The 25,150-nt window shown below is 44.0% G+C and overlaps 1 protein-coding gene across 1 annotated transcript in view; it reads right to left on the reverse strand.

Annotated features, from left to right (window-relative positions):
• The window catches only part of DSCAM (DS cell adhesion molecule), a 756,178-nt gene that overhangs the window by 103,858 nt on the left and 627,170 nt on the right, over positions 1-25,150 (reverse strand). Inside the window, exons 24-26 of the mRNA XM_033942926.1 lie at positions 9,182-9,280; positions 8,608-8,796; positions 2,829-3,119 (exon numbers count right to left, since the gene is read on the reverse strand). Coding sequence (XP_033798817.1) covers positions 2,829-3,119; positions 8,608-8,796; positions 9,182-9,280 — 579 coding nt within the window. The remainder of the gene's footprint in view (positions 1-2,828; positions 3,120-8,607; positions 8,797-9,181; positions 9,281-25,150) is intronic.

A 25,150-nucleotide genomic window follows, 5' to 3' on the forward strand; every position in this document is an offset into this window, starting at 1 on the left:
AAGACTCGTCGACACCGATCGTCTTCCACAAAAATGTCACCTGAGACGATGTTGGTGTGGTCTGGGAAAGCACTGCGGAAGTCAAAGCATCTGGAGCCTTCAGTACTGTCTGTTCGACACCGAACTACTAGAGATTCAGATCTCTGGGGGGATTCTGATCAGGAACTTCTACTCTCTGAAGATGAGGGTTCTTTGATTCTACTCACCATTCCTTTACCATCTGAAAAATCTTCTTTTGCCAAGTTTCTCAGGGAGATGTCTTATACATTATCCATCCCCTTGGAGGCTGATTCTAAAAAAATCTAAACAATTCCTGGATGCCTTGGACTATGATCAGCCACCCAAGGAGTTCCTCAAACTTCTCCTCCATGATATCCTAAGGGAAACTTTATATAAAAACTTGGAAACCCCACTGACCATTCCGGTGGTTCCTCACAAGTTAGACTCACTTTATAGAGTGTTCCTATTCCCGGTTTTGATAAACCACAGCTCCCACATGAGTCTCTTCTGGTGGAGTCTACATTAAAGAAATCTTCATGGGTGAGTGTTTATGCCTCTGTACCCCCTGGCAGAGAGGGCAAGGCTATGGACCAGTTTGGCAAACATCTATATGAAAATGCCATGTTAGCCAACCGGTCTGGTAACTACACTTTCCATTTCTTCTTCTATATGAAGCATCTTGTGAAACAAGTGGCCACGTTCCAAAAATACCTTCCGGATCGTACCTTACCTGCTTTCCAACATTTCATTTCAGACTTGCGTAAGTATAGGGTTAGATCCACCTACGACACCTTCGAACTTACCTCTCATGCGGCAGCAATGTCAGTTGCTATGAGGCAGCTAGCCTGGCTTCAGGTGTCTGAGCTCGACATTAACTATCAGAACAGGCTAGCGAATGCACCTTGTTTAGGGGATGAACTTTTTGGTGCTTCCATGGACATGACTACCCAGAAGTTGTCTGCCCACAAGACCAGGTGGGACCCTCTGGTCAAGCCCAAAAAGAAACTTCCACCTTCTCGTCCTTTCAGACAATAATCTTCATATCAACTAAGATTTGCTGCAAAACTTATGGCTCCAACTCAGTCTTAACTCAGGAGACAGAGACAACAGCAACAACCACATCAGCAACAACAAAAACAATAGGCTGCTCCTCAGAAATCAACACAACCTTTTTGACATGTTCATTCAAAGCATAGCCAACGTCAACATTCTACAGCCTATGCCTCAACCCATCGGAGGCCGTCCTCAGTTATTCATAGCTCGCTGGGAGCTCATAACATCAGACCTCTGGGTCTTCAACATCATTTGTCAGGGTTACACTCTCAACTTTCACACCCTGCTACCAGACCATCCTCCAAAAGAGTCTGTTTTGGACTCTGCATAGTCCTCCATTTTTCTGCAGGAGGTTCAATCCCTTCTCCTGCTGAATGCCATCGAGGAAGTTCCCCTCAATCAGCAGAAGCAGGGATTCTACTCCTGTTACTTCTTAGTCCCCATGAAGACCGGAGGATTGAGACCCATCCTGGATCTCAGAGTTCTCAACAAATTTCTAATCAAGAGGTGATCCAGATGGCCGTGATCTTGTTTGGCTGAGCAAGACGCCCTGGGAATTTGTCCGGTTAGTCATCGGAATTTCTACCGGTAGTTTTGAATTCAGCATCTCCAATTATTTTCAAAAGTTGCCTTTTATGAATCTTGCTATGAGCACCTTATGAATTACCAAGTTTCCGAGAGCCAGAAAAAAGCACACGAGGGCTGGTTTTGACCCCAGGGCCATAGGTTAGACAAGCCTGCAGTACAAAAACTGAGATCTATGCTACCAGTGGCATACTAAGGGGGGGGGGGGAAGCTGTCTTGGTGAGGGCACAGGCACCCTTCCTCCTCTATACCTGCACTACTCCTACTCATTCCTCCCTCTGCCACACGCCTTCACTTCCCCTCCCCACCATACCCGGCGCAAGCAGCAACTCCAATCTGCTGTTCATGCCAGTGTCAGCTCTCCCTCTGTTTTCACTTCCGGGTCCTGCGCCTAGGAAGTGACCTCAGAGGGAGAGCCAATGCTGATAGTGATTTGGTGATGCTGCTCGTGCCAGAGAAGTAAAAGAGGTATGGGGTAGGGAAGGGGTGCGTGCACATGCAGCAAGGCAGGGGGGGAGGGGGCAGGGAAGGAGCAGAGGTGGAGAAGAGTGTGGGGGAGGAGTGCCACCGCCCCGGGCACCTCTCACCCTCGCTATGCCACTGTATGCCACAGAGGGTGCCCAAACTTGCCTGAAGCTAATGAAGGCTTAGCCTACAGTATATGTGGGCTTTGAGGTCTTCACCATTTTTCTGCCCTGGGCTCTAGCATATACCGTGCAGTATAACATTGGTTCTAGGATCCAGGAGGGATCAGAAAGGCCTGTACCAACAACTGAGATCTCTGGTGTGAAAATGAGATACTTCCTATTCCTAATTGTGCTTACCTGACTGGCCAAACAACTGGACAACTCAAAAGAATAGTCGGGAACTAACTTATTCTACTGCAACAAATACTGCGGCAAAGTTACTTAACACACACTCACAGCACATAATCAAAAAAGGTTTGGAAAAGCATGCAGCAGAGCTGTCACCAGCTGTAACCAGCCAGAGGCACTGTGCTACCCTTTTGAATAATTTTCTATGAGTTTGCAAGCAGACTAAGCCCTAAAGAGAAGGGGAATGCTGAAGGCCGTCTTTGCCTGGAAGATTTGCTGCTACTTACCTGTTTTAGGAGATAAATTAATCTTTAAATTAAAAAAAAGAAAATATTAGGTTATTCCTTACTCATAATTTTATATCCTGGAACTTACTTCCATCATAGTTGAGGGTTGCAAATTTGGCCTGCTTTTCAGCACAGCCTGCACTGTTGCATACTCTCATCTGCAGCTCATACCATAAGGCTTCCTGGAGGTCATACAAGATGTAGGACTTGGACAGGGATGTGCGCTGGGCAGTGGTCCACAAGTTGGTCCCAAAGGGCCTGTACTCCAGAGTAAACGAAGTGATTGGGCAGCCACCATCATTCCAGCCAATCAGGTTTAACCTCACTCGAGTGGTGTTAATACTGGCAAAGAGTTCATGTTCCTTTGAAAACTGGGGCTCTAAGAACAAAAGAAAAAAACATTATACCCCATGTGAAATATCAGTGATAGCTTTTGAATACAGAGACTGATTGATCTAGTAGACTTTTATAGATTTGTGTTTTTTTGTTTTAAATATGATTTGATTATTTTTATTTTTCCTGTTGCTTTTCTGTATTGTTTTTTCTAACCTTGCTGCTGTGGAAGGCTTGGGACAACCCACTTTGAAACAACTAACATCATCATTTTCCCCTTGCTCACCCACCCAACATCATCATGTTCCTCTCCCGCAATCATCTTCCCTTCCTTTTGCCTTTAACTTCCTGGCACTACCTTCTTTTCTTTCTTAAGAATAATAATAATTGCCATACTGGGACAGATTGAATGTCTATTTAGTCCTGTATCCTGTATCCAACAGTGGCCATCCTAGGTCACAAGTACCTGGCAAGATCCCCAAGAGTAAAACAAATTTTACACTCCTTATCCTAGGAATAGTTAGCAGTAGATTTTCCCAAGACCATCCTAATAATGACTTATGGACTTTTCTTTTAGGAAGTTATCCAAACCTTGCTAAGCTAACTGCTTTCACCACGTTCTCTGGCAATAAATTCCAGAGTTTAATTACACGTTGAGTGAAGAAAAATTTTCTCCAGTTTGTTTTAAATCTACTACGTGGTAGCTTCATTGCATGCCCCTAGTCCTAGTATTTTTGTTAAAAGTAAACAAGCGATTCACATCTACCCGTTCCACTCTACTCAGTATTTTATAGACCTCTCCTCCCCTAAACGATCATCATTTTGTCCTCAGGAGCAACTGATGAGCAGGAAAAATCAGCAAGCAGCACATTTTGCACTTGCTGATGCTGCTTCCTTCTCTGGTGGCTTCATTGTAAAGTCAGAACCATAAGGCTCTGTATTCTTGTGAGACCTGCTGACCCTACATGTTTCTGATCTCAGAGGGAAGCAAGGCAAAGGCAGTAAGAAGTGCTGCTCAATATCTCCTCTTTTAGCAGGAGGGGCTCATGCAGGAGGCAGAGAATAGAAAGAGAAGAGGGCTTTGTTATAAGCCATTTCAGCTATGCCCTTCCACATATACACACTTACACTTTCTTCGAGTGATTGACAAATTACCTAGCATTGGCAACACACAAGTTGAGAATCTCTGAGTTGGTGATTCACTGAATACTTAGAAGGCATTGACTGCATGTCATTGTAGCCAGGAAGGCAGTAAATACAGTACATTCTTCACATAATTCTTTCACAAAAAAAAAAAAAAAAAAAACATTCAAAGTTTTTACCCTTCCCATACCCTCTTGGATAAAACATACTGGTCTTCTTATAGTAGCCCCTACTACAACAGGTACTCTGTACTTGATTGTAGAGAGCTTAGGAATGAACAAAAAGCTTTTGTAACCTTATTTATTAGCAAAATAAGAAAGAAAAAAAGCTACAGAGGTTTCACAGCTTCTTCAAGCTGTTCTGTGACCTACAAGAGCAAGCTGAGTCAGCATGAGGAGTGGCGGCATTGCAAACTTTAACACATGACAGAAAAACCCTGGAATATGTGTACTAGGGGAATTCTGTTGTACTGCATAATGCAGAATTGATGCTTCCCGCAGAATTTTATGTGTCCATATAGAAGCTAACCCTTAGTAATAATCCAGTGCATAGAATAGTTCAAAACATCAATAAACAACCATCTGTAATATGGTGCCATACTATAAATGGTTGTTTATTGCTGTCTTGAGAACTGTGTTACTTGCTAAAGTGCTGCATTTAGTCATATACATTTACAGGGCACTCCAGATGACATTATAAAATTAGAGCTTAGTGTGCTGGATAAGGTTATAAGACATCCAGGGAAACCCAGACATGTCCTCTTTTTGGAGGACTGTTCCAGTGCCCAGATGTTTTTTTAAAGGGGGGTCTTTCCAGATTTTGCTGGCTCTCCTGACTCCCCCATCTACCTCCTCCCCAGCCGTTGCACTGAATCTTCATCCCAGAAAGGGAAGCCTGATGCCGTCGGCCTGCCCCGGAAGCCACTTCTCTGCAGTGACTTCCTGTTCCCAAATAGATGGGACTTGAAGAGAGGTGGCTTCTGGGGCAAGCTGATAGCAGCAGGCTTCCCTCTTTGCTGCTGCTGACCTGCCCAAAGAATCAATGCAGTAGCTGGGGAGGAGGTAGGTGGGAGAGTCGGGAGAGGTCTGCAGATCAATCTGGGGGGTGGTGTTTCAATTGGTGCAGGCTCTGGTGTTGAAGTGCGGGTGGGTGAAGAGGGAGAGAATGACAGATGCTGGAATGGAGAGGGGGAGATTTGTGGTACCACTGGGAGAGGTAGGGGAAAGAAGAGAGAAATATTGGTCCCAGGGTGGGGTACAGGAGAAAGTGTGAAGTAGGAAGAGCTGGGTGGGAGTGTAATATGGGGACAGGGATAGAAGAATGGACTTGGAAACAAGGGAAGGAAGGATAGATAGGGATGAAGCTGAGACTGAAAGGGAGAATGAGGGTGAAGAATGTCATCATATCTCCAGTAGATTTTAAATATCGCTGTCTTAGAGAATAAAGATTAGGTTCTTACCTTGCTATCTTTTCTAGTATAGAGGTGTGTCATTCTGGACAGTAGGGTATTCTCCCTATGCTTGTGAGCCATGCAGAAAGAATCCATTCCAGGTTTTCAACTCTCCTTCTCCAGAGGGCTCTGCTGCCCCCTTCAATCTGTACCAAAGCAGACGATAGTCCTATATAGGAACACATAAAAAGGAGGAGTATGGGGAGACTCCCCGAACTACAAATCTGTTCTGCTCTGAAAGTATAGCAAATATGTTAAACATTATAATTGAACAATCAAAACATTGAAATAACCATACCAATTAGAAACATTTATGGAGCTCAAATATTTCCCCAATGTGTTATAAAAATATATTATTCTCAGTTTTGAGTCAAACTTCCTCATTGAGACAATATGCAGGTGGAATAAATACAGGCAGGTAAGGGTTTCAGAATGACACACCTATCTACTAGAAAGGTATTAGCAAGGTAAGAACCTAATCTCTTTTTCTAGTGCAATAGGTTTCTGTTTTATTAATACTTGTTATACCGCTTGATCATACCGCTTGGTCTAAGCGGTTTACAGTAAAAATTTGATATGAAAAGAACTCCACCAATAGGAAAGATCTCAAAAATATAAACAACTAAGAGTTTCATCACATTTGTCTTAAAAAAGTCACCTCTATCCTATAAAAAAAAGAAAAAAGATCCAACAGAAAATGCTTTGAAACAGAGGCTTTCTGAATCTTAGTGCAATCCCAAATCCTATCTCAACTAGACTACTAGTTCTTTGTGCTAAAACATTGCTATCACATTTACAACTAGTTCAAAATGCAACAGTAAGACTCATATATGGACTATGGAAATCAGAACACCTATAGCCCTACTATATGAAACTACATTGGTTGCCCATAACTGCAAGGATTAAGTTTAAATTAGGCCTCACTGCCTTTAAGATCCCTTTAAGACAGGGAATGTCTGCAACTACCTATCAGAGTTTGCCACCCTGCTTCAGGATGCCTCCAACAGATATTCCACCAGAACTCTTTTCCACGTAAAATCTTATAATATAATTTTACTCACAGTGCTCTTTTTAGTGAAAGAAATTACAAATTGCTTACGGCAAGACCAAAATTGCTCTATGGAGAAATTAATATCTTGCAGTCATAAAAATAGAACAATTGAAAACATTATAGAAAACTTATCTGAATCCCCAAGAAATACTGTCACTGCAATTTTTAATTTCTTTCCATGAAAAAGAGCACTTTGAGTAAAATTATATTATAAGATTTTTCACAAGACGCTCAAAAAAAGCAAGTAAAATTCCTAGCAAGACTTAGTGATGTATGGGACAGACTCATTTAGGTATTCACCTGGTGCTTGTCATCTATGAGTTGTCAGCTCGGGAAAAAACTGTAAAGTACTTTCCAGTCTTCCCAGTACTGAGGTCTTGTTTAATCAATTAACTAATTTATATATTTTGATACACACAGATGATTGTTTTTCAGGGCAGAAATTGAAATTGTTGTTTTGCCAATTGTTTTGCTATATAAAATGTTCATTCTCCCGGGTCCAAGGTCTCTGCCTGATGAGGTAATCGGCCTAGATATTGTCCATTCCTGATACATGTGCCACACAGATCGCCTGTAGGTGTAGCTCTACCCACCAGATCAATAAGTGGGCTTCCAGACTCAGCTGCACACTCTTGGTACCTCTTTGGCAATTAACATAAGCCACCGCTGTAGCATTGTCCAAGAAGACTCATACCACTTGTCGTTCCAGACTCTTCTCCAGCTTCTATAATGCTAAACCAATGGACCAAAGCTCCAGTCGGTTGATGGATCATTTTCTCTGGGAGGTCTACCACCGCCCCTGGACTGGGTATTTGTTGCAATGGCCTCCCCAGCCAAACAGGTTGGCATCCATTGTGAGAATCACCCACGAAGTTATTCAGAGGGAATTGCCCTGTAGTAATTACAGTGGATGGAGCCACAGTGGGATTCTGGAGTCCCCTGGGGAGTCATTTCAAGGGAGTACTTTTGTGGTTACCATCAAGACAGTAGTACATTCTGGAGAAGACACATGTGAGTCTTCATCCAAGGGATCAGATCTATAATGGCAGCCACGGAGCCGAGTATTTAAAGATAATGCCATACAGACAGAGCTGGCTTAGCCATCATGTCCATTATCTGAGTGCAGAGCTTGTGTCTGCATGGCTCTGGAAGATAAGACCTGGCCTTCTGCTATATTGAATAGTATACTCTGGTATTCCAGGGATTGGGACAGAATCAGTTGGCTCTTTCAGAAATTCACTATCCAGCCCAGGCTCTGCAAGACCTGGACCACATAAGCCACTGCTTGTTCTCCTTCCAATAATGACAATTCTGATCAGCCAGTCATTCGGATATGGATGCACTCGATATCCTGCCCTACTACCACCACCATCACCTTGATCCTTTACAATTTCAAGATTCTGTAGAAAATAAGAAGAGATCTCCCTGTGTTAGAAAGACCAATATGGGTCAGGTGGAAAGTACTGTGGAGGAATTCTGGTTGTTAAGGTATAGCTCCGAATAGGTGTAATAGAGAACCAGACTTTTTCTATAGGTTTAGAGGTTTCCTCATTTTCTTTGTTTGTATCTCCTCATTTCTTTTTCTTGGATCCCCCTCTTTTTTCTTTCAGTACGGAAGGGAATTGTTTATCGTATGTTGTGTTATTATTTTTCCTTTTTAGTTCTTACTTGTTTCCTTTGCTATTCAAATTGTTTGTGATTTGATGTAATTTTGAAAATTAATTAAATAAATAAAAAGAGGTTTGCCCAAAGTCACAAGAAGCCTCCCAACTCACTGCTCTAATCACAAGGTTACGCCTCTGATCTGGATAATATAGATGGCAGCTGGATACATCTAGTTTCACTTTAGAAACATTAAGTAGTAGAAGCAGTAGAATAGTGCTATAATACCTTTGCCAAGGGTTTTGGCTTCTATGATCTCACTGATACGTCCTGGTCCCACTCCATTCTGAGCTGTCAATGTGAACTTATACCAAGTTCCACATTTCAAGCTTTCCAGGCGGTAGGAACGTTCACTGGGGCTGATGGAAAAGCTACCCCACTGCTCGCTATTATCCTCAGAGTACTGAAGGATGTATCCTGCAAGGAAAGCACAGATGGTTACCAGAAAGGAGTCCCTGACTCAAGTGGAGTAAGTTTTGCCTCCATTAAAGATCAACATTCTACAAGAATTAGCACATGCTCCATACATCAGATGAATACAATATGATTAATATGAAAACACAGCTGCTGTACAGTCTATATAAATATTGAAATCACCTTGGCTCAAATGTCAGCCAAGCAAGGATACATGTTTTGACATATGATATTGTTTCTATTACATTTTTTTTCTCTCAGGATCCCTGAAATCTTTCTCTAAAATCAAAGATAACTACTAAGTACCTTCAACATCCCTTGGTTGCCACAAGTGCACAACAGCACTCTAACCCCACAAGCACAAGCACAGTGTGGATCTTTTGGTTACCTCGAATTGAGCTTCCACCATTGTCTCCCGGTATCCAGGACAAAGTGATGGAGGATGATGTCGTTTTTGAGACAGTCAGTCGAGGCTGGTCTGGTGGAACTGAATTGAAAGAAATTAAAGCTATTAGATTGAAGGTCCAGCTAAAATCATATCTGAATTATACAGCAGCCTTTTCTTGTACAATCCTGCTGTATTCCTGAACAAGTGGGTCATGCATTTCACATCACAAGACTACTTGTAGGAAGCCTCATTTACATTATTTTTTTTCCAGACTCTCCCCTCTTACCTCAGGACTACCCTCAGGTTTCCATTTGCTTTCCTACAAGTGAGATGGTAGGAGCTTGTGTTTAGTTTTTCTTCTACTCGGTATTTTTATGTACTTTGCATCTTCATGCTGCAGAGGTTCCCAGCGGGGACAGCTCTGGCTGTGGGAGATCACAGATTTTGTGGATAAAGTTTGTTTCCAGGGGATTGGCTGCCTTGCAGTGCACCTCCTGGACAGTTTGCACCTTCAGGGAATGTTCCCTTGGGAGCTGGCTCACCCCAGGTTTGACCGCTAGTGGGTTTGAATATAGGCTCCATGGAGTAGAGCTGCCTGATTCTCGATTCAAATCAATTCAACAATTCACTCTGGCTGAATCAATTCAAATCGATTTGTTTAGAAAAAAAAAAATTGGCCTTACCAATTCAGTGGTCAGATCTCAGCTCCTTCTCTCCCATAGCAGCAACAGGACCGTGATCAGAGTGAGGGGGCAGAGGAGGCAGCAGTAAGAGCAGAGCTTCCTCCAGCTACAGATCCATGAGAGCAGGCTCCTGTAGCTAATCCCCCACCAATCTGAGGTGGGCGGCTATGAGCTGTACCACAAAGCACGGCTCTCTGGGCCAGGCAGAGCCACACACGCACAGCACCAGGGTCTGGCAGCAGTAGGCACAGTCATTGGAACAAGGGGACATGGGGACCATGGCTCCCCCCAAATTGTATCCTTTGGTTTCTCCTTATTCCCTCCCCTGTGGCCCCACAGCAAAAGAAGTCAACTCTGGCAGCTATATGAAGGCTTGGAGATGTTATCTAGTGTAGTGCATAGAGAATAACACGATGTCTCTGTCTCACAGGTAACTGCAGTAAATGGGTAAAGTCGATATTTGTTCAACGCCAGCATAGGAACAAAGCTTTTCATCGCTCCCCGGAGTGATAAAAAGCTTTGTTCCTGCGGAGATCCTGTCCCCCATCGTGTGTTCGGCGGGTCTGGCAGCTCCATGTCCTACCCCCCCCCCCCCCACCTTGCTCGTGGGTCTGGCAGCTGTAGCCTACCCCTCTCGCTCACAGGTCTGGTGGCTCCAGTTGGCTTCCCTCACTTCCTGCCGCTGGCACACACCTTGCATTGTGAGCCAAACTCTATACAAGGCTTGTTCGAAGTTGCTCGTGACCTTCCCTCTGCTGGGCTCCTCCTTATGACACAGAGTCCATGTAGACAGGGACAAATTTTTCCCCCACATCATTCTCTTTGCTGTCAGTTGCTCTGATTATCGCGTTCCTTTAGGACAGACTGAAAAAGGGCCTGGCCATCAGCTCTCTGAGGGTTTATATCACCAGTCTCTCTTGTTTGGGTCCTAAGCCTCTGAGAGACTTTTTGGCTGCTCATCCAGATGATGTCTGATTTCTTAGGGGTGCTTTAAGACTTTGGCCTCTACTGCAGTTTTCCATTCGCTGAATTGTCTGTCCTAAGAGCTTCTGGAGAAGGCATCCTTAATTTATCTGTCAAGACAGTTTTCCTGGTAGCCATAACTTCAACCCGCAGGGTTTCCAAGCTACAGGCTGTATCCTGCAGAGATCCTTTTCTTAGGATTACGGATTCCAGTATGTTTCGGCGCACTGTTCCCTCTTTTCTCCTGAAAGTAGTCTCTAGTTTCCACAACAGCCAGAAGGTCTGACTACCTACTTTTATTCTCTCCAGTTTGAGAGAGCGACTGAATATTGTGGTTGCTGGAAGTACACAGGCTCTTGTTGCAGTATTTGCAACTTGGAGGTCACAAACAAGTTTCGGGTTTCCGACCACCTTTTGGTGTGTGCTGTCAATAAGGGCAGGATGGCTTTGAAAGCTCCCATTTTAAGATGGATCCATATGGCTATTTCATCTGCCTACATCGCAGCCAGAAAGAATCCCCCTATTTTGGTGAGGGCTCATTCTACACAAAGCTCGATTTGCACAAAATGCATTGTTACCTATACGGACTATGAGTATCATACAGATGTTTTGATATTTATGTCTGAATTCCTATGTTAATAAATTTTCATCATTAAACAACTCCTGAGACATCCAGAGACTTGGTTCCATCTGTTTGTTAACATTTTTGAACATAGGTTCTCCTTGCTTCTGATCTAGTTGCTCATTCTACTAGAGCCATTTCCTATTCTTGGGCAGAGTCATCGGTGATCTCTTTGGAGGAGATTTGCAGGGCTGCTACCTGGTCCTCCTTGCATACTTTTACCATGTTTTACAGGATTGACGTAACAGTCAAGAAGGATGCTACTTTTGGTTCCTCCATTTTGGCAGCAGGCTCATCAGTCCAACCCTGACTCTACGGGATTGCTCTATTATGTCCTACTTGTCCAGGAGTAGAGCAGGATTGTACAAGAACAAAAGATTAGGTTCTTATTTTTGCTAATCTTCTTTCTTATAAATCCATGCTCTATTCCTAGAACCCGCCCTGGGATTCGTCGATTGCCTTAATAAATACTGGTAAGCTGAACTTATGGTTTCTTGACCAGCCTTTCTAAGAGTACCATCTGAATATGTTAAGCACTTTGCTTTGGGGGTCCCTAGTTGGGATGCCCTCCTCTGTTAGTGCCGGCTGGGTCTCCTTATAGTGCAGTTTCTTTCAGGTTTATATTGTTTAATAACCTGTTTCAATTGTTTGTGGTTGTTATGACTTTTCATGTTATGAGCAGATTAGCCTTATTTTCAGGGAGTGTCCCTGTACCCCTGTAGGTCCCCTACAGGTATCACTGTCTACTTTTGTACAAACTGGAAACCTGAAGACAGTCCTGAGATAAGATGGGAGGATCTGGAAAAAAATTATGTAAATGAAGCTTCCTACAAGCAGTCTCATGCCATGAGATGCATGACCCACTTGTCCAGGGATAGAGTGTGGATTTACAAGAAAGAAGATTAGCAAAGGTAAGACCCTAATCTTTCATTGTGCCTTTAAACAGCAGGGGGGGGAGGGGTTCACATTATTACTCCCACCTCCCTCCCTTGTAAAAATCCCCAACCCACAGTCTCTATAATTCCAATATTTATTTATAAATTCATTCAATTTTCTATACCGTTCTCTCAGGTCAGGTGAGCTCAAAAATGTTTACATGAATTTATTCAGGTACTCAAGCATTTATCCCTGTCTGTCCCAGCGGGCTCACAATCTACCTAAAGTATCTGAGGCACTGGGGGGATTAAGTGACTTGCCTAGCGTCACAAGGAACAGCGTGGGTTTGAACCCACAACCTCAGGATGCTGAGACTGTAGCTTTAACCACGGCTTCTGATAACCGAGTTTCCTATAAACAGGCAATATCTACTACTATTCATTATTTCTTAATATTATTAATTAATATCTACCTTGTATCTCTTTAAGAACTGCTAAGATTTTACTCCATTTTATCGGGGAGGTAAAATCCATCTTAAAGAACAAAATACCTCCCAAATATTTACCCCCAGGTTCCCATCCAAGGGCAATACCACTTTGGCCCAAACCTGCTTACCTCAAACTGCATAGCATCAATACAAGCAATAATATCAGTATGAGTAAAACAGTCCCATAAAAAAACAAGACCCCTCAGTAAATCAGTGAACACCATCCCCATACAGCAGCTCAACCCCCTCTACCGCCCTTTCTATCTAAATTTATTGAGTGGCGCTTATTCTCTGCAATAGTAACGCTGAACAATGAATCATCAATAGTTTGCATACCAAGTAAAGAATTTTTCAAGCTATTTATTCAGGTAAGCAGGCCTGCTTTGCTCAGCAAAAAGTACATGCAAACTTCAATAGTGCTCATACTTCCACAGAGGTTAGAAAAAACCACTCCCATTAAAATACACTGGTAAGTATGGGGCTCATAATCGAAAGAGAAAAACGTCCAAAAACCGACCTAAGTTGGCACTTGGACGAACATTTCCCAAATACGTCCAAGTGCCGATAATAAAAACAGGTTTTAGACATATTTCTAAATGACCTAGGCCTTCATAGTGCCGCTGAACGACCAAAGCTAAACAGGACGTTTCAGGAGGAGTGTCGAGGGTGGAAGTTGGGCAGGATGTGGGCCAGCTTAGACTTAGTCGTACAGCATGTATAACCGAAAGTTATACAGCCCAGGATTGACGGAACTTGGACGTTATGACTTAGACCATGTAAAACATGGTCTAAGTCACAAAACCCCACCTAAAGTCACCAGATAAGCACTGCGAACACATAAAACAGACCTCCACACACTACCCCAGTGATCACCGACCTCCCCCTATAAAAATATTAATCACACCTTTAAAATTCATCCTCCAGACCATCATCACCTGGCTGCCTGGCATAGGAAAGCCTAGTTGTCCAGCACAGAGGCGGCTTAAGCCATCTTGGGGGTGGGTTAAGGACCCATGGAGAGGAGGACCCATGCCCATAAGCCCCTGTAATCACTGCATTGATACTTAAACATGTGCACTCCCCTATACACCCCCAAACCCTTTTGTACTGGCATATAAGTGACTCCTGCAGCCATAAGGGCTATTGGGGTGGTAGATAAGTGGGTCTAGGGGATTCTGGAGGGGGGCTCACAATGACCTATAAGGGAGCTGTAGTGAGATGATGACATGGCACCCTTTTTGTGAAGTTGACAGCAGTTCCCTGTAAGGTACCCCACTATTTAGGTGGCATGTCTGGGTGTTCATTCGATCACTTTGCAGACCCCTCCCACGTCCAACAGGGCTTGTTCTAGGCGTTTTTGACTTGGACTAAAAGTTGGACAAAAATGTGGTATAAAGATGGATGATTTAGTGACTTGGATGATCAGATCGGCAGGATGTATAGTTAGACGATTTTCGAAACAAAAAAAAAATTTGGACGTATTTTTTGAAAATGTGTCCTAGGCTGTTTTTTACTTTGGACGACTTGCAACTTAGACGAAAACGGACTTAGACGTCCCTTTCGATTATACCCCTCCACGTGTCTTATTATTTTATTGTTAATTTAGTAGTTATTGCATTAAAAATATAAATAAAATATATATTTAAAAAGTGTTAGGGGGCATGTGTAATGTTCGGGAAGGAATAGCATGTCTATGCAGAACTGTATGAAATGTACCAGTGCTGTTTTGCATATGCTTGGGTCTTAAAGAAACATAGAAACATGATGGCAGATAAAGGCCAAATGGCCCATCTAGTCAGCCCATCCTCAGTAACCATTATATCTTTCTCTCTCAGGCATCCCAGGCATATTCTTGAAGCCTCTTCAGAGCCATTGGAGCACCAGTGTTGAGCACTATGTCTCTGATAGGTGCATCAATCTCCTCTTCCTACTTTGCCCTGGGCACAGGGCATTTCTGTGCTGCTGTCAGTACAGTCCTTCATACTGGCTGCTGTAAGGGGGAGGGAGGATCATGCCTAAGTAATTGGATCATGCCTATTTTCAGGCAGGTTTACATTTCAGTCATATTCGTGTCTCTGATTCCAGTCCTTATGCATTCAGCAGGCGTTTTGTAAACTACATAGGAAATTTTGAACATCTCAACTTGGATGCCACTTTAACTTATTTTTATTTATTTTAAAAATTTCTATACTGCCTAAGACCTATGCGGTTTACATAGTAAACATACATAATCACGTATACAAACATAATCAGTAAAACATTATCTACTCACTCCTCCAATGCTGTCTAACTTACTTAAACTAGCTAATAAGGCTTCAGATTATCAAAATCTGAAACATCACTACCTAGTAAAAGGCTTTCGCAAACAACTATGTTTTTAGTTGCTTCTTATAGCCTCAAATATCCTGGTAAAGCATTCCATTTTAGAGGACCCAGCACAGAAATGGCTGTTGCTTGCGTCTTTTGTAATGAGTTTCACCAAGCACCTCTATTGAACACCTTGTATGCAATAAGGAGCTTTAAATGTGTTAATTTATAACATGATGTCTTCAACTGTATTGTTAATTTGACCTTTATTTCATCATTTTAAAACTGGTGTTTTATGTTTATGAATGACAAATTTATAAATTACTTTGCTCATATTTTAGGAACTACTGTATTAGAATTGTTCTGTATATCTGCTCATTGTGAAACAGCAGATTTTGGCCAGTTCTCCACAGGTTCTAACAATGAAGCACATGATATAGGTCCCAGGGCCAGTGGCATTCCTAGCATATGTGACACCTGGGGCCCATCATTTTTTTACCCCCCCCCCCAAAAAAAAATATGATTTTTAGTAACAATCCACATATCGCACAACAAGAGTGTACCTAGGAAAAGGCAGCATCTTAAACACTGCAGTGAGCACTAGAACAGTGTTTTTCAACCTTTTTACACCCATGGACTGGCAGAAATAAAAGAATTATTTTGTGGACTGGCAAACTATTAGGACTAAAATTTAAAACCCCCGTTTACGCCCCATCTCCGCAAGCTGGGTCCCCGCAAACCATCTGATTCCATCTGCACAAGCCGCAGTTATGATTTTATATTGAACATATTTTGCTAAAGTATAAAAAGAAACAATATTCTGAACAATTGTGATTTTATAAATACAAATATACAGAGCACGGACCAACAAAACCCCTGTGTCCCCTCCCCTTCACATATATCCCCTCTACTATCAAGAAAACTGATCAAGCCAAGTTATTATAGAATGCTACATAGAAATATCATGCTAACAGAATACTGCAGTCCCCAGTTATGTCTCTAGCAGGATATATATTTCAAATCTGATATATTCTAATGACAAAATAGAAATAAAATTATTTTTTTCTACCTTTTGTTGTCTCTGGTTTCTGCTTTCATCTTCTTTTCACTCTTTTCCTTCCAGCGTCTGCCCTGTCTCTTCAATCCAGCATCTGCGCGTTCCATTCAATGTCTGCCCTCTCCCCCTTCCATATGTATCTGACTTCCTTCTATGCCCCTCTCCCCTGTCCATCCAACCTGTGCCTCCTTTCTTCTTTTGACATCAGTCATTCCAGCTTCACTGCCTTCTTCATTTTTATATCTCCTACACCAGATCTAGCATCTTTATCCCTCTCTCATTTCTCTGCTGACCCCCTTTCCAGCATCAATGTCTTTCTACTTTCTCATTCCTCTCTCTCCCTTTTCCCTCATCTGATCTCTCCATTCCACCCTGACCCCCTTCCCCTCCTGTAATCTCCCTGCCAGCTGTTTCCTTCCTTTTTTCTTTCTCCCTTCCCTCCTTCCTTTTTTTCTTTCCCCCTTTCCTCCTTCCTTTTTACCTTCTCCCTTCCCTCCTCCCTCTATCCAACATTAACTCTCTTCCCATCCCTTTCCCTCCTCCCCTCCCAGCAGCATCTATCCTTCTTCTCCCTTCCCTCCTCACTCTATCCAACATTAACTCTCTTCCCATCCCTTTCCCTCCTCCCCTCCCAGCAGCATCTCTCCTTCTTCTCCCTTCCCACCTCCCTCTATCCAACATTAACTCTCTTCCTATCCCTTTCCATCCTCCCCTCCCATCAGCATCTCTCCTTCTTCTCCCTTCCCTCCTCCCTCTATCCAACATTAACTCTCTTACCATCCCTTTCCCTCCTCCCCTCCAAGCAGCATCTCTCCTTCTAACTCCCTCCAAGTCCAGTAACAGCTTTCCCTTTATCCAGCAGCTTCCCAGCCTCCTACAGTGGCTTCCTCCTCTTCCAACAGCTCTCAGTACTTGCCTGCAGGAAGTTTCCCGTAAATCACTGCCCTGGCAAGTAGGAGAGCTGGTGGGAGAGGAGACAGCCACTGTGAAGGCTCCCCAGAATCTTGCTCGCACAGGCTGACCATCTCCCTCCCTCCACCTGCACCTGTATCTACAGCTCTCTCCGTTCCAGTTGCAACTTCCCCGTGGCCCTCTTCAGTAACTCGGCAGGGGCGGCGATCAAGACAGGCTGCCGATGTCGGGACCTTCACTCTCTGAGTCCCGCCTATTTTGTTTCAACTTCCTGTTTCCTAACAGGCGAGACTCACAGAGGGAAGGCGTCGGCAGCCTGTCTTGATCACCTGAGGCTGGGAGGAACTGCAGTCGGGAGGAACCGCAGTCAGCAGGAAATTTAACATAAGCACATAAGCATTGCCTCTGCCGAGTCAGACCATAGGTCCATCATGCCCAGCAGTCCGCTCTCGCGGCGGCCCCCCCAGGTCAATGACCTGTAGTGATCTATTACTCAAGAGCATTTTGTCTTGTATAGTAACCCTCTAATTGTACCCCTGGATTCCCTTACCCTTCAGGAATTTGTCCAATCCCTTTTTGAAACCCAAAATCGTACTCTGCTCAACCACCCCCTCTGGAAGCGCATTCCAGGTGTCCACCACCCTCTGGGTGAAGAAGAACTTCCTAGCACTTGTTCTGAACCTATCTCCCTTCAATTTTTTTGAGTGCCCTCTAGTTTTTGTTGTCCCCGCCATTCTGAAGAATCTGTCTCTCTCTACCTTCATTATACCCTTCATGATCTTATAAGTTTCTATCATATCCCCTCTAAGTCTCCGCTTTTCCAGGGAAAAGAGCCCCAGCTTCTCCAGCCTCTCAGCATACGAGAGGTTTTCCATGCCCTTTATCATTTTTGTTGCTCTTCTCTGGACCCTCTCGAGTATCGCCATATCTTTCTTTAGGTACGGCGACCAGTACTGGACGCAGTACTCCAGATGCGGTTGCACCATTGCCCTGTACAGCGGGAGGATAACTTCCTTGGTTCTGGTAGTGATACCTTTTTTGATAATGCCCAACATTCTGTTCGCCTTTTTTGAGGCCGCTGCACATTGTGCTGCCGGTTTCATTGTTTTATCCACCAAAACCCCCAAGTCCTTTTCTAGGTTGCCTTTTCCCAATGTCATCCCCCCCATCGTGTAGTTGAACATCAGGTTCCCTTTCCCTACGTGCATAACTTTACATTTCTCCACATTAAAGCTCATCTGCCATTTATCTGCCCACTCACTCAGTTTGTCCAGGTCCCTTTGGAGTTCTTTACATTCCTCTACAGATCTAACCTTACCGGAGAGTTTGGTGTCATCCGCAAATTTTATAACTTCACACTTTGTCCCTGTTTCCAAGTCATTAATAAATATATTGAATAGCAGTGGTCCCTCCCTCCCCCTTACCTTCGTGGTCAAGTCAAAATGATCTACCAACAATAAAATTTTACAAAGCACACTGTACGCAGAGAAAATGTTAATTATCATTTATATTCCGTGGGTTTTCAAAGAGGTCTTTATGCAATGTCACCTCAGTAACAACTATACAAAAATAGACAAATATACCCCCTCCCTTTTTACTAAACCGCAATAGCGTTTTTTAGCGCAACGAGCAGCGTTGAATGACCCACGCTGCTCTCGACGCTCATAGGCTCCCTGCGCTAAAAAACGCTATTGCGGTTTAGTAAAAGTGGACCATAGTGCAAAATATAGACAGCATATATATATTATCAAAACGGAAGGGGCCTTAGGAGCTTGGGCCAATCAGGCCCTAGGGTCCTGTGGGTTGTGCAGGGGAGGAGCGGGCCCGCCTTATTTGGACAGAGGTAGGCCTGCTGGCTGGACGGTGTGAAGACCCATCCTGCCAACTTGGCGGTAAGCTTGAGGGGGGTTCCGGGGTGGGGGATCCTTGGATGGGGGGGTCCGGCAGGAGGGGTTGGGCACCCTCCTGCTGGCGATCTTTGGGGGGCATTGAGGGGTCAAGCAGGAGGGGTTGGGCACCCTCCTGCTGGTGATCTTTGAAGTGGCCGTTGAGGGGGGGTCTGGGGAGGGCAGTTAGGGCATTTTGTTTGGGGGGTCGTTGGGGGGGACCGGTGGAAGGGGTTGGGCACGCTCCTGCCAGCGATCTTTGGGGGGGCGGGTTCTTTCGGCAGGAGAGGTTGGGCACCCTCCTGCCGTGAACGTCGGGGGGGGGGGGGTTGGGGAGACTGGCGGCTGTAGCTGCGGCTGCTATACTTACCATGTAGGCCAGCATTTTGCTAGCCTACATAGTAAGCGTCTCCTGCTCTGCTAGGGAGACGCGCAGGGCCGCCTAGGTTCGCCTTAGGCGAGCTTAGATGGGCTTGTGGGCCTCCCTAGGCTCCCGGAGGTGCCTTCAATATAGGTGGCCTGCCTGAGGAGCATTGTTTTTAGAAAATGTGCCTCCCGATTGGCTGATTAGACAGCTGTAGGACACCTACAGCTGCCTACAATCAGGACGCACTTTGCAGAATCAGGGCCTAAGAGTCCTGTATTCTGTGAAAGTGGCACCAGGCAAAGAAAAAGGCATCATATTCCCATGTAGATTAGCAGAAACAGTATTTCCTCCAAACTGCTTGGGATAGCCCTAGTTGAAACCCTCCACTTCCTGTAACCCAAGCTTGTACCCAATGGTGTAGTGAGGATGAGAGGCACCCGGGCAGTGGCGTACCTAGGGTATGTAGCACCTGGGGCCCATCATTTTTTGACACCCCCCCATCTATATGAAAAATATGATTTTTAGTAACAATCCACATATCGCACAACAAGAGTGTACCTAGGAAAAAGCAGCATCTTAAACACTGCAGTGAGCACTAGAACACCAACACATACATTGTAAAACTAAACAAGCCAGATCCCGCACAGTCAATTGATCTTGTAGTCAATGCCAACTGAAAACTATGTTCTTTTCATACACACAGAACAGAGATACACCCTCGCCCAAAATGGAATAATCACAAACTAAAAATAGAAATATGTAGACAAAAGTTAAACTGAACTGCCAAGAAACCTATGGGGCCGCCCAACTCTCGCCGCCTGACGTCAATTCTAACGTCGGGAAGGATGTTCTGGGCCAGCCAGGCAGCGATTGGCTGGCCCAGAATGTCCTCTCTGACGTCAGAATTGACGCGGGCGGCGAGAGTTGGTCGGCCCCCATAGGGAAAAGCAGGGAGAACTCAGCCCCGGCCTGTTCCCAATGGTGGTGGTGGCACTCAAGTGGCTAAAGAGGCGCAGTTTGCCGGCCTATGTAGAACACTGGAAGGTGGCCAGCTGTGCACCCCCTTGGGGTGTAAACCAGGGGTGGACCGCCCCCCCCCACCTTGGTATGCCACTGTCTGTACCTCACTCCCTCCCTATGACCAAAAATTTTCCTTTCTTCCATTCCTGTGTACACAACCTTCTCTTTCCCTCCCTTCCTCTCTCCCAAGTCCATGCCTTCTGTGTCCAAAAATGCATTCCCTCCTCCACCTCAGCATCTCTTTCCTTCCCTTCCTCTCTCCCAAGTTCATGCCTTGTGTCCAAAAATGCACTACCTTCACCTTTTTGTGTTCCGCGTTTGCCTCCTAGCCCTGTTCTTAGCAACTTCCTCAGCCAAATACAACTCGAACCGCGAGGCTCGTCTTCTGCTCCTACCTGCCCTGCCGCGCACACATAGCAGACCGGAAGTCTTCCCCGATGTCAGCACTGACGTCAGAGGGAGGGCTTAAGCAAAGCCTGCCCTCTGACATCAGTGCTGACATCGGGGAAGACTTCCGGTCAGCTATGTGTACACGGCAGGGCAGGTAGGAGCAGAAGATGAGCCTCGCGGCTCGAGTTATATTTAACCCCGCGGGTCCCCCGTCGTCCCCGTTCAGCTCTCTCCTGTGCACCCCCTTGGGGCGTGCACCCGGGGCAGAACACCCCCCTCCCCCTCCTAGGTACGCCACTGCACACGGGGCATTGGCACCTCACCCCTGCCCTCTTCTCTGCTCCCCCGCTCCTTTCCCGCATAGAATTTTACTTTTATTTTTAAAAATTTCCTTAAGTATACACTAGAATAGATGACAAGTATGTCGCATATGCAAGAGTCTGTCAATGTTATGAATGTCTGTGTGTGTAAGGATACAATTGCCCAGACAAGCATCATTCTTTGACGTGATTGGTCCTTGAAAACTTACGGCAAGTAATTTAAGTTTTATTTTTGTGTGCAGTAGTTGAGCAACAAAGCAATCAGAAGCTTTGTTACCGTTTGGATCTTCTTATCTCAGAACATGGATTTTCAGCTCTGACAGAAATTAAATTGGAAAAAAGAGAACGACTGCAGAAGGTGAATGATGCAATACATGTTTGCTTGTCAACTATCAAGCCGCATTTTGAGTTAATTTGCACTCAAAAACAAGCACATCTATTGCAATACGATTCTATCTACTTTAGTTTCACCATTGTTACAATTACCCACATATAGCTTAACTCTCAAATTACCCACCTCCCCTCCCTTTTATGAAGCCCCCTTAGGGTTTTTTTTATTGCCGGCCATGGCAATAAAAGTTCTGATACTCATAGGATGAGTGTTGGAACTTTTACCCCATGGCCGGCAATAAAAATCCCTAATGCGGCTTCATAAAATGGAGGGGTGGGTAATTTTTTATTGGTTTTACAATTTTATAATTTCAATGAAAATATGCTGCAAAAAACATTTGTTCCGCTTAGTGTGCCGGAGCTAAAAAAAGATTGAGAGATGCTGCTCTATGGTAAAATGAGCGCGGGCCGACCTGAAGGCCCAGGAACAATGATGTATGCAGAAGATACAGATTCATTTCTTGAGCCTGACCCCTACTGGTAGAAATCAGGGAGGCATTATTCAGACTCTAGGGAAAGGCAAGTCTTAGTCATTGTTCACTTATTGGATTTCAGAGAGAGCAATGGTCTGCAGCCTTTGCAAAGGCATGTCACTGTGACAGCTGGGCTAAATGGAAGAAGAAGAAGACTAAACATGGAGACTTGAATGAAGGCTCATGAAAATTATCCCTGCAGAGACTGAAACCCAATGAAGCAGGAATAAGAGAAAGCAGCCAGGACAAAACAAAAGTGGAACAACAGAAGAAACTGACTGGTGCTATTCAGGTATTGAAATTCACAACACACCATCAGTTCCCAGATGTATTGATCTTCTTGCACTTAGAGAGTTAAGTAATTACAGTGTAAGAGGAAAAATTGTAAGAAAACACTTTCTACATCTCTGGGGAAATAAGGTCCACATGCTTGTGGTAATAGTAATTTCTGTTTGCAGAGTGGGATTACCTTCCCTCCTTCTCCTGACGAGAAGGATGGAACAAATGAAGGTCAATATTTAGAAATACTTATGTGGTCAGCAGTGATGCTGGCTACATAAGTGCTTTTTTTCCTGTTTAAATTTATACCACTTTGGGGGAGGGTGTTATTTTATCATAGGTTGGGCTATTTTAGCACAGGATTCCATTGTATGCAATGAGACCCACTGTGGTAAAATAACACAATGTGGTAAAATAACCCGATTTAACAATAGCTCAAAAGGATAACAGCCCCCTCCCCCCATGGATAACCCTAATTCTTTACATTACTAAACAGCCAAAATTATCCATTCTAAAATTAATGTGGTTTGGAGCATGCTAGGGGTGTTATTCCAAGCTGTTTGTTTAGGGGAAAAATTATCTTGCTGAATAGATAAGTTATCCGTTTAAGTGCAAACATACAATTAGCAGGTATAACTTTGACTAGATAGGATTTTGAGTGGAATAACTTAGATAGAAGAAAAACACTACAAATATTCCTAATTTTTGAACTTACATTGAAGGAGCCATGTGGTGTGGACTGTGGACTTGCTTAATTGTGCTCCTCTACCCTAGGGTTACCAGATGTAAGTTCTTGTAAACCGTGCCGAGCGCCACGCGCCACATCCGTGGAGATGATGCAGTATATAAACTTAAGGTTTAGTTTAGTTTTCAAAACCCAGCACTTTGTCTGGGTTTTGAAAAGCTTCTATCAAATCTCAGTTGGGCACAAGGGCAATCCGTGCATGCCCTCCCGCCCAACAAGAGCAGGAAGCGGAGGGCAGGGCTAGAGCGGGTTTGGGGGCAGGGCTGGGGCATGACAGGGCAGGGAAGGGTGTAACCGGGCGGGACTGGGGGGGGGGCGGGTCTAGGGGTCCGGATTGTCCAAACGGAAAATCTGGTAACCCTACTTTAACCAGACCTATTTATCCTTAACTTGGAGCTAAAGAGTTGCATAGGGACAGTAATTTAACCCATCCCAGCCCATCCCCAGTGGAATCTAACCCATACACATCCGTACCCACTAAGATCCATTCAATCCCCCCAATTAATCTCTTCCATCCCTACCCATAGACGCAGGAGTTGACACTATATTATTTATTTGCTTGCAGCCCCTGTGTTTCCTCCCAAACAGCCTCCTGTGGTTTTTGGGTGGTAGTTAGTATTCAACCAATAAGTGTTCCAAGCCTCAATCTGGTGTTCCAGATGCCTCTCTGGGTATTCCAAGCCTCATTCTGATGCTTCAAGTCTCTCTCACAGTGCATAAGAACATAATAACCATATTGTCAGACCAATGGACTATCTAGCCCAGTATTCTATTTCTAAAGTAGCCAATCCAGGTCACAAATACCTGGCAGAAACCCAAATAGTAGCAATATTCCTTGCTAGCAATCCCAGGGCAAGCAGTGGCTTCCCCCATGTTTGTCTCAATAGTAGACTATAAACATTTCCTCCAGGAATTTGTCCAAACCTTTTTTAAACCCAGATAAGCTTGTCTAGTGTGGCATCATGGAGCTGAATTTAAAGGGAAATATGATGCCCTGTATACTACTGAAATGGTAGAGGAACAAAAACCCTGAAGGATGGAGAAGAATGGCACAACTCAGAGAAAGATAAAACCATGAATCAAAGCAGGACAGTAATTGGCCATCTCCAGAAATCATCTTGCCCACAATAGAGCTTTTAAGAGATTGTATAGGACAAAGCAGCTAGCTGTGACAGGAGTGGGTGGTCAGATATGTTCATGAGGATGAAAGTACAGGGAGGGAAAGGGTGTCAAAGTGAGATGGAGTATTTTGAATGGATTTTGGGGTTGTGGGCATAAGGGGTGAATGAAGTAGGAGTGAATATGAGTTGTTTTTAGAGGAACAGAAGGGGCGGAAGACTGCATGGGAGACACAATTGGGCTGAAGTGTGATGGGAAAGATTATGGAGAAGGATGGAGGGGAACAGTATGAGGAAGAACCAGAGACAGCTGGGAGATTATGGAGGAAAGCTATAGATGTGTGAGACAAACATCTGGGAAACATGATGCTTATGTAATGTTATGGCAAAAATAATACATAAAATAGTGACTTAGCATGTTTGGGGGCTGAATTAAATGTTAAAAAATAAAAATAAAAATCTCCTACATTTGAAAAAGGCAAAGATAGATATTGCCTTGTTACAAGAAACTAAACTATCCATTAGTAGATGTTCTGGTACTACAGAAGGGATGTTGGGAAAATTTGCCTAATTTTAAACAGTGCTGAAAATAATCTCATAGAGGGGGCAATTCTACAAAAGACATCTAGACTTAAAGCTCAAAATGGGTGTCTATGTGAAGGCCTATTTTAGGAAGGAAAGTAGAGGCCTATTTTATTTTATAGAATACTATCACAACTGGGAATATACAGTACATGCATATATACTGTGATGCAGCGCCTTCCACGGGGCAACTGTAATAGGCTCAGGAGGTTTAATTTATCTTTCCAGCAGTCCTTCTATTGCACCTGGGACCACAATCACTTAATAAAACTCACTCAGAAAGTCTTTAATTAGCAATATTGCAAGAACAAAACAAAACACATAAGTTAGTTTCGGCCTCTTATCATGTAGCATATATTTTTCCATCTGTACAACAACTTTATGTATAATTAACGTGACCATTTATTTTTTTCCTCAAAACGGGACAGGACCCCCGGATCCCGGATCCTTACCGGATCCCATTAAATGTAGTGCAAAATATAGACATCAGAT

The sequence above is a fragment of the Geotrypetes seraphini genome, chromosome 4, assembly GCF_902459505.1.
Source record: "Geotrypetes seraphini chromosome 4, aGeoSer1.1, whole genome shotgun sequence".
Classification (NCBI taxonomy): Eukaryota; Metazoa; Chordata; class Amphibia; order Gymnophiona; family Dermophiidae; genus Geotrypetes; species Geotrypetes seraphini.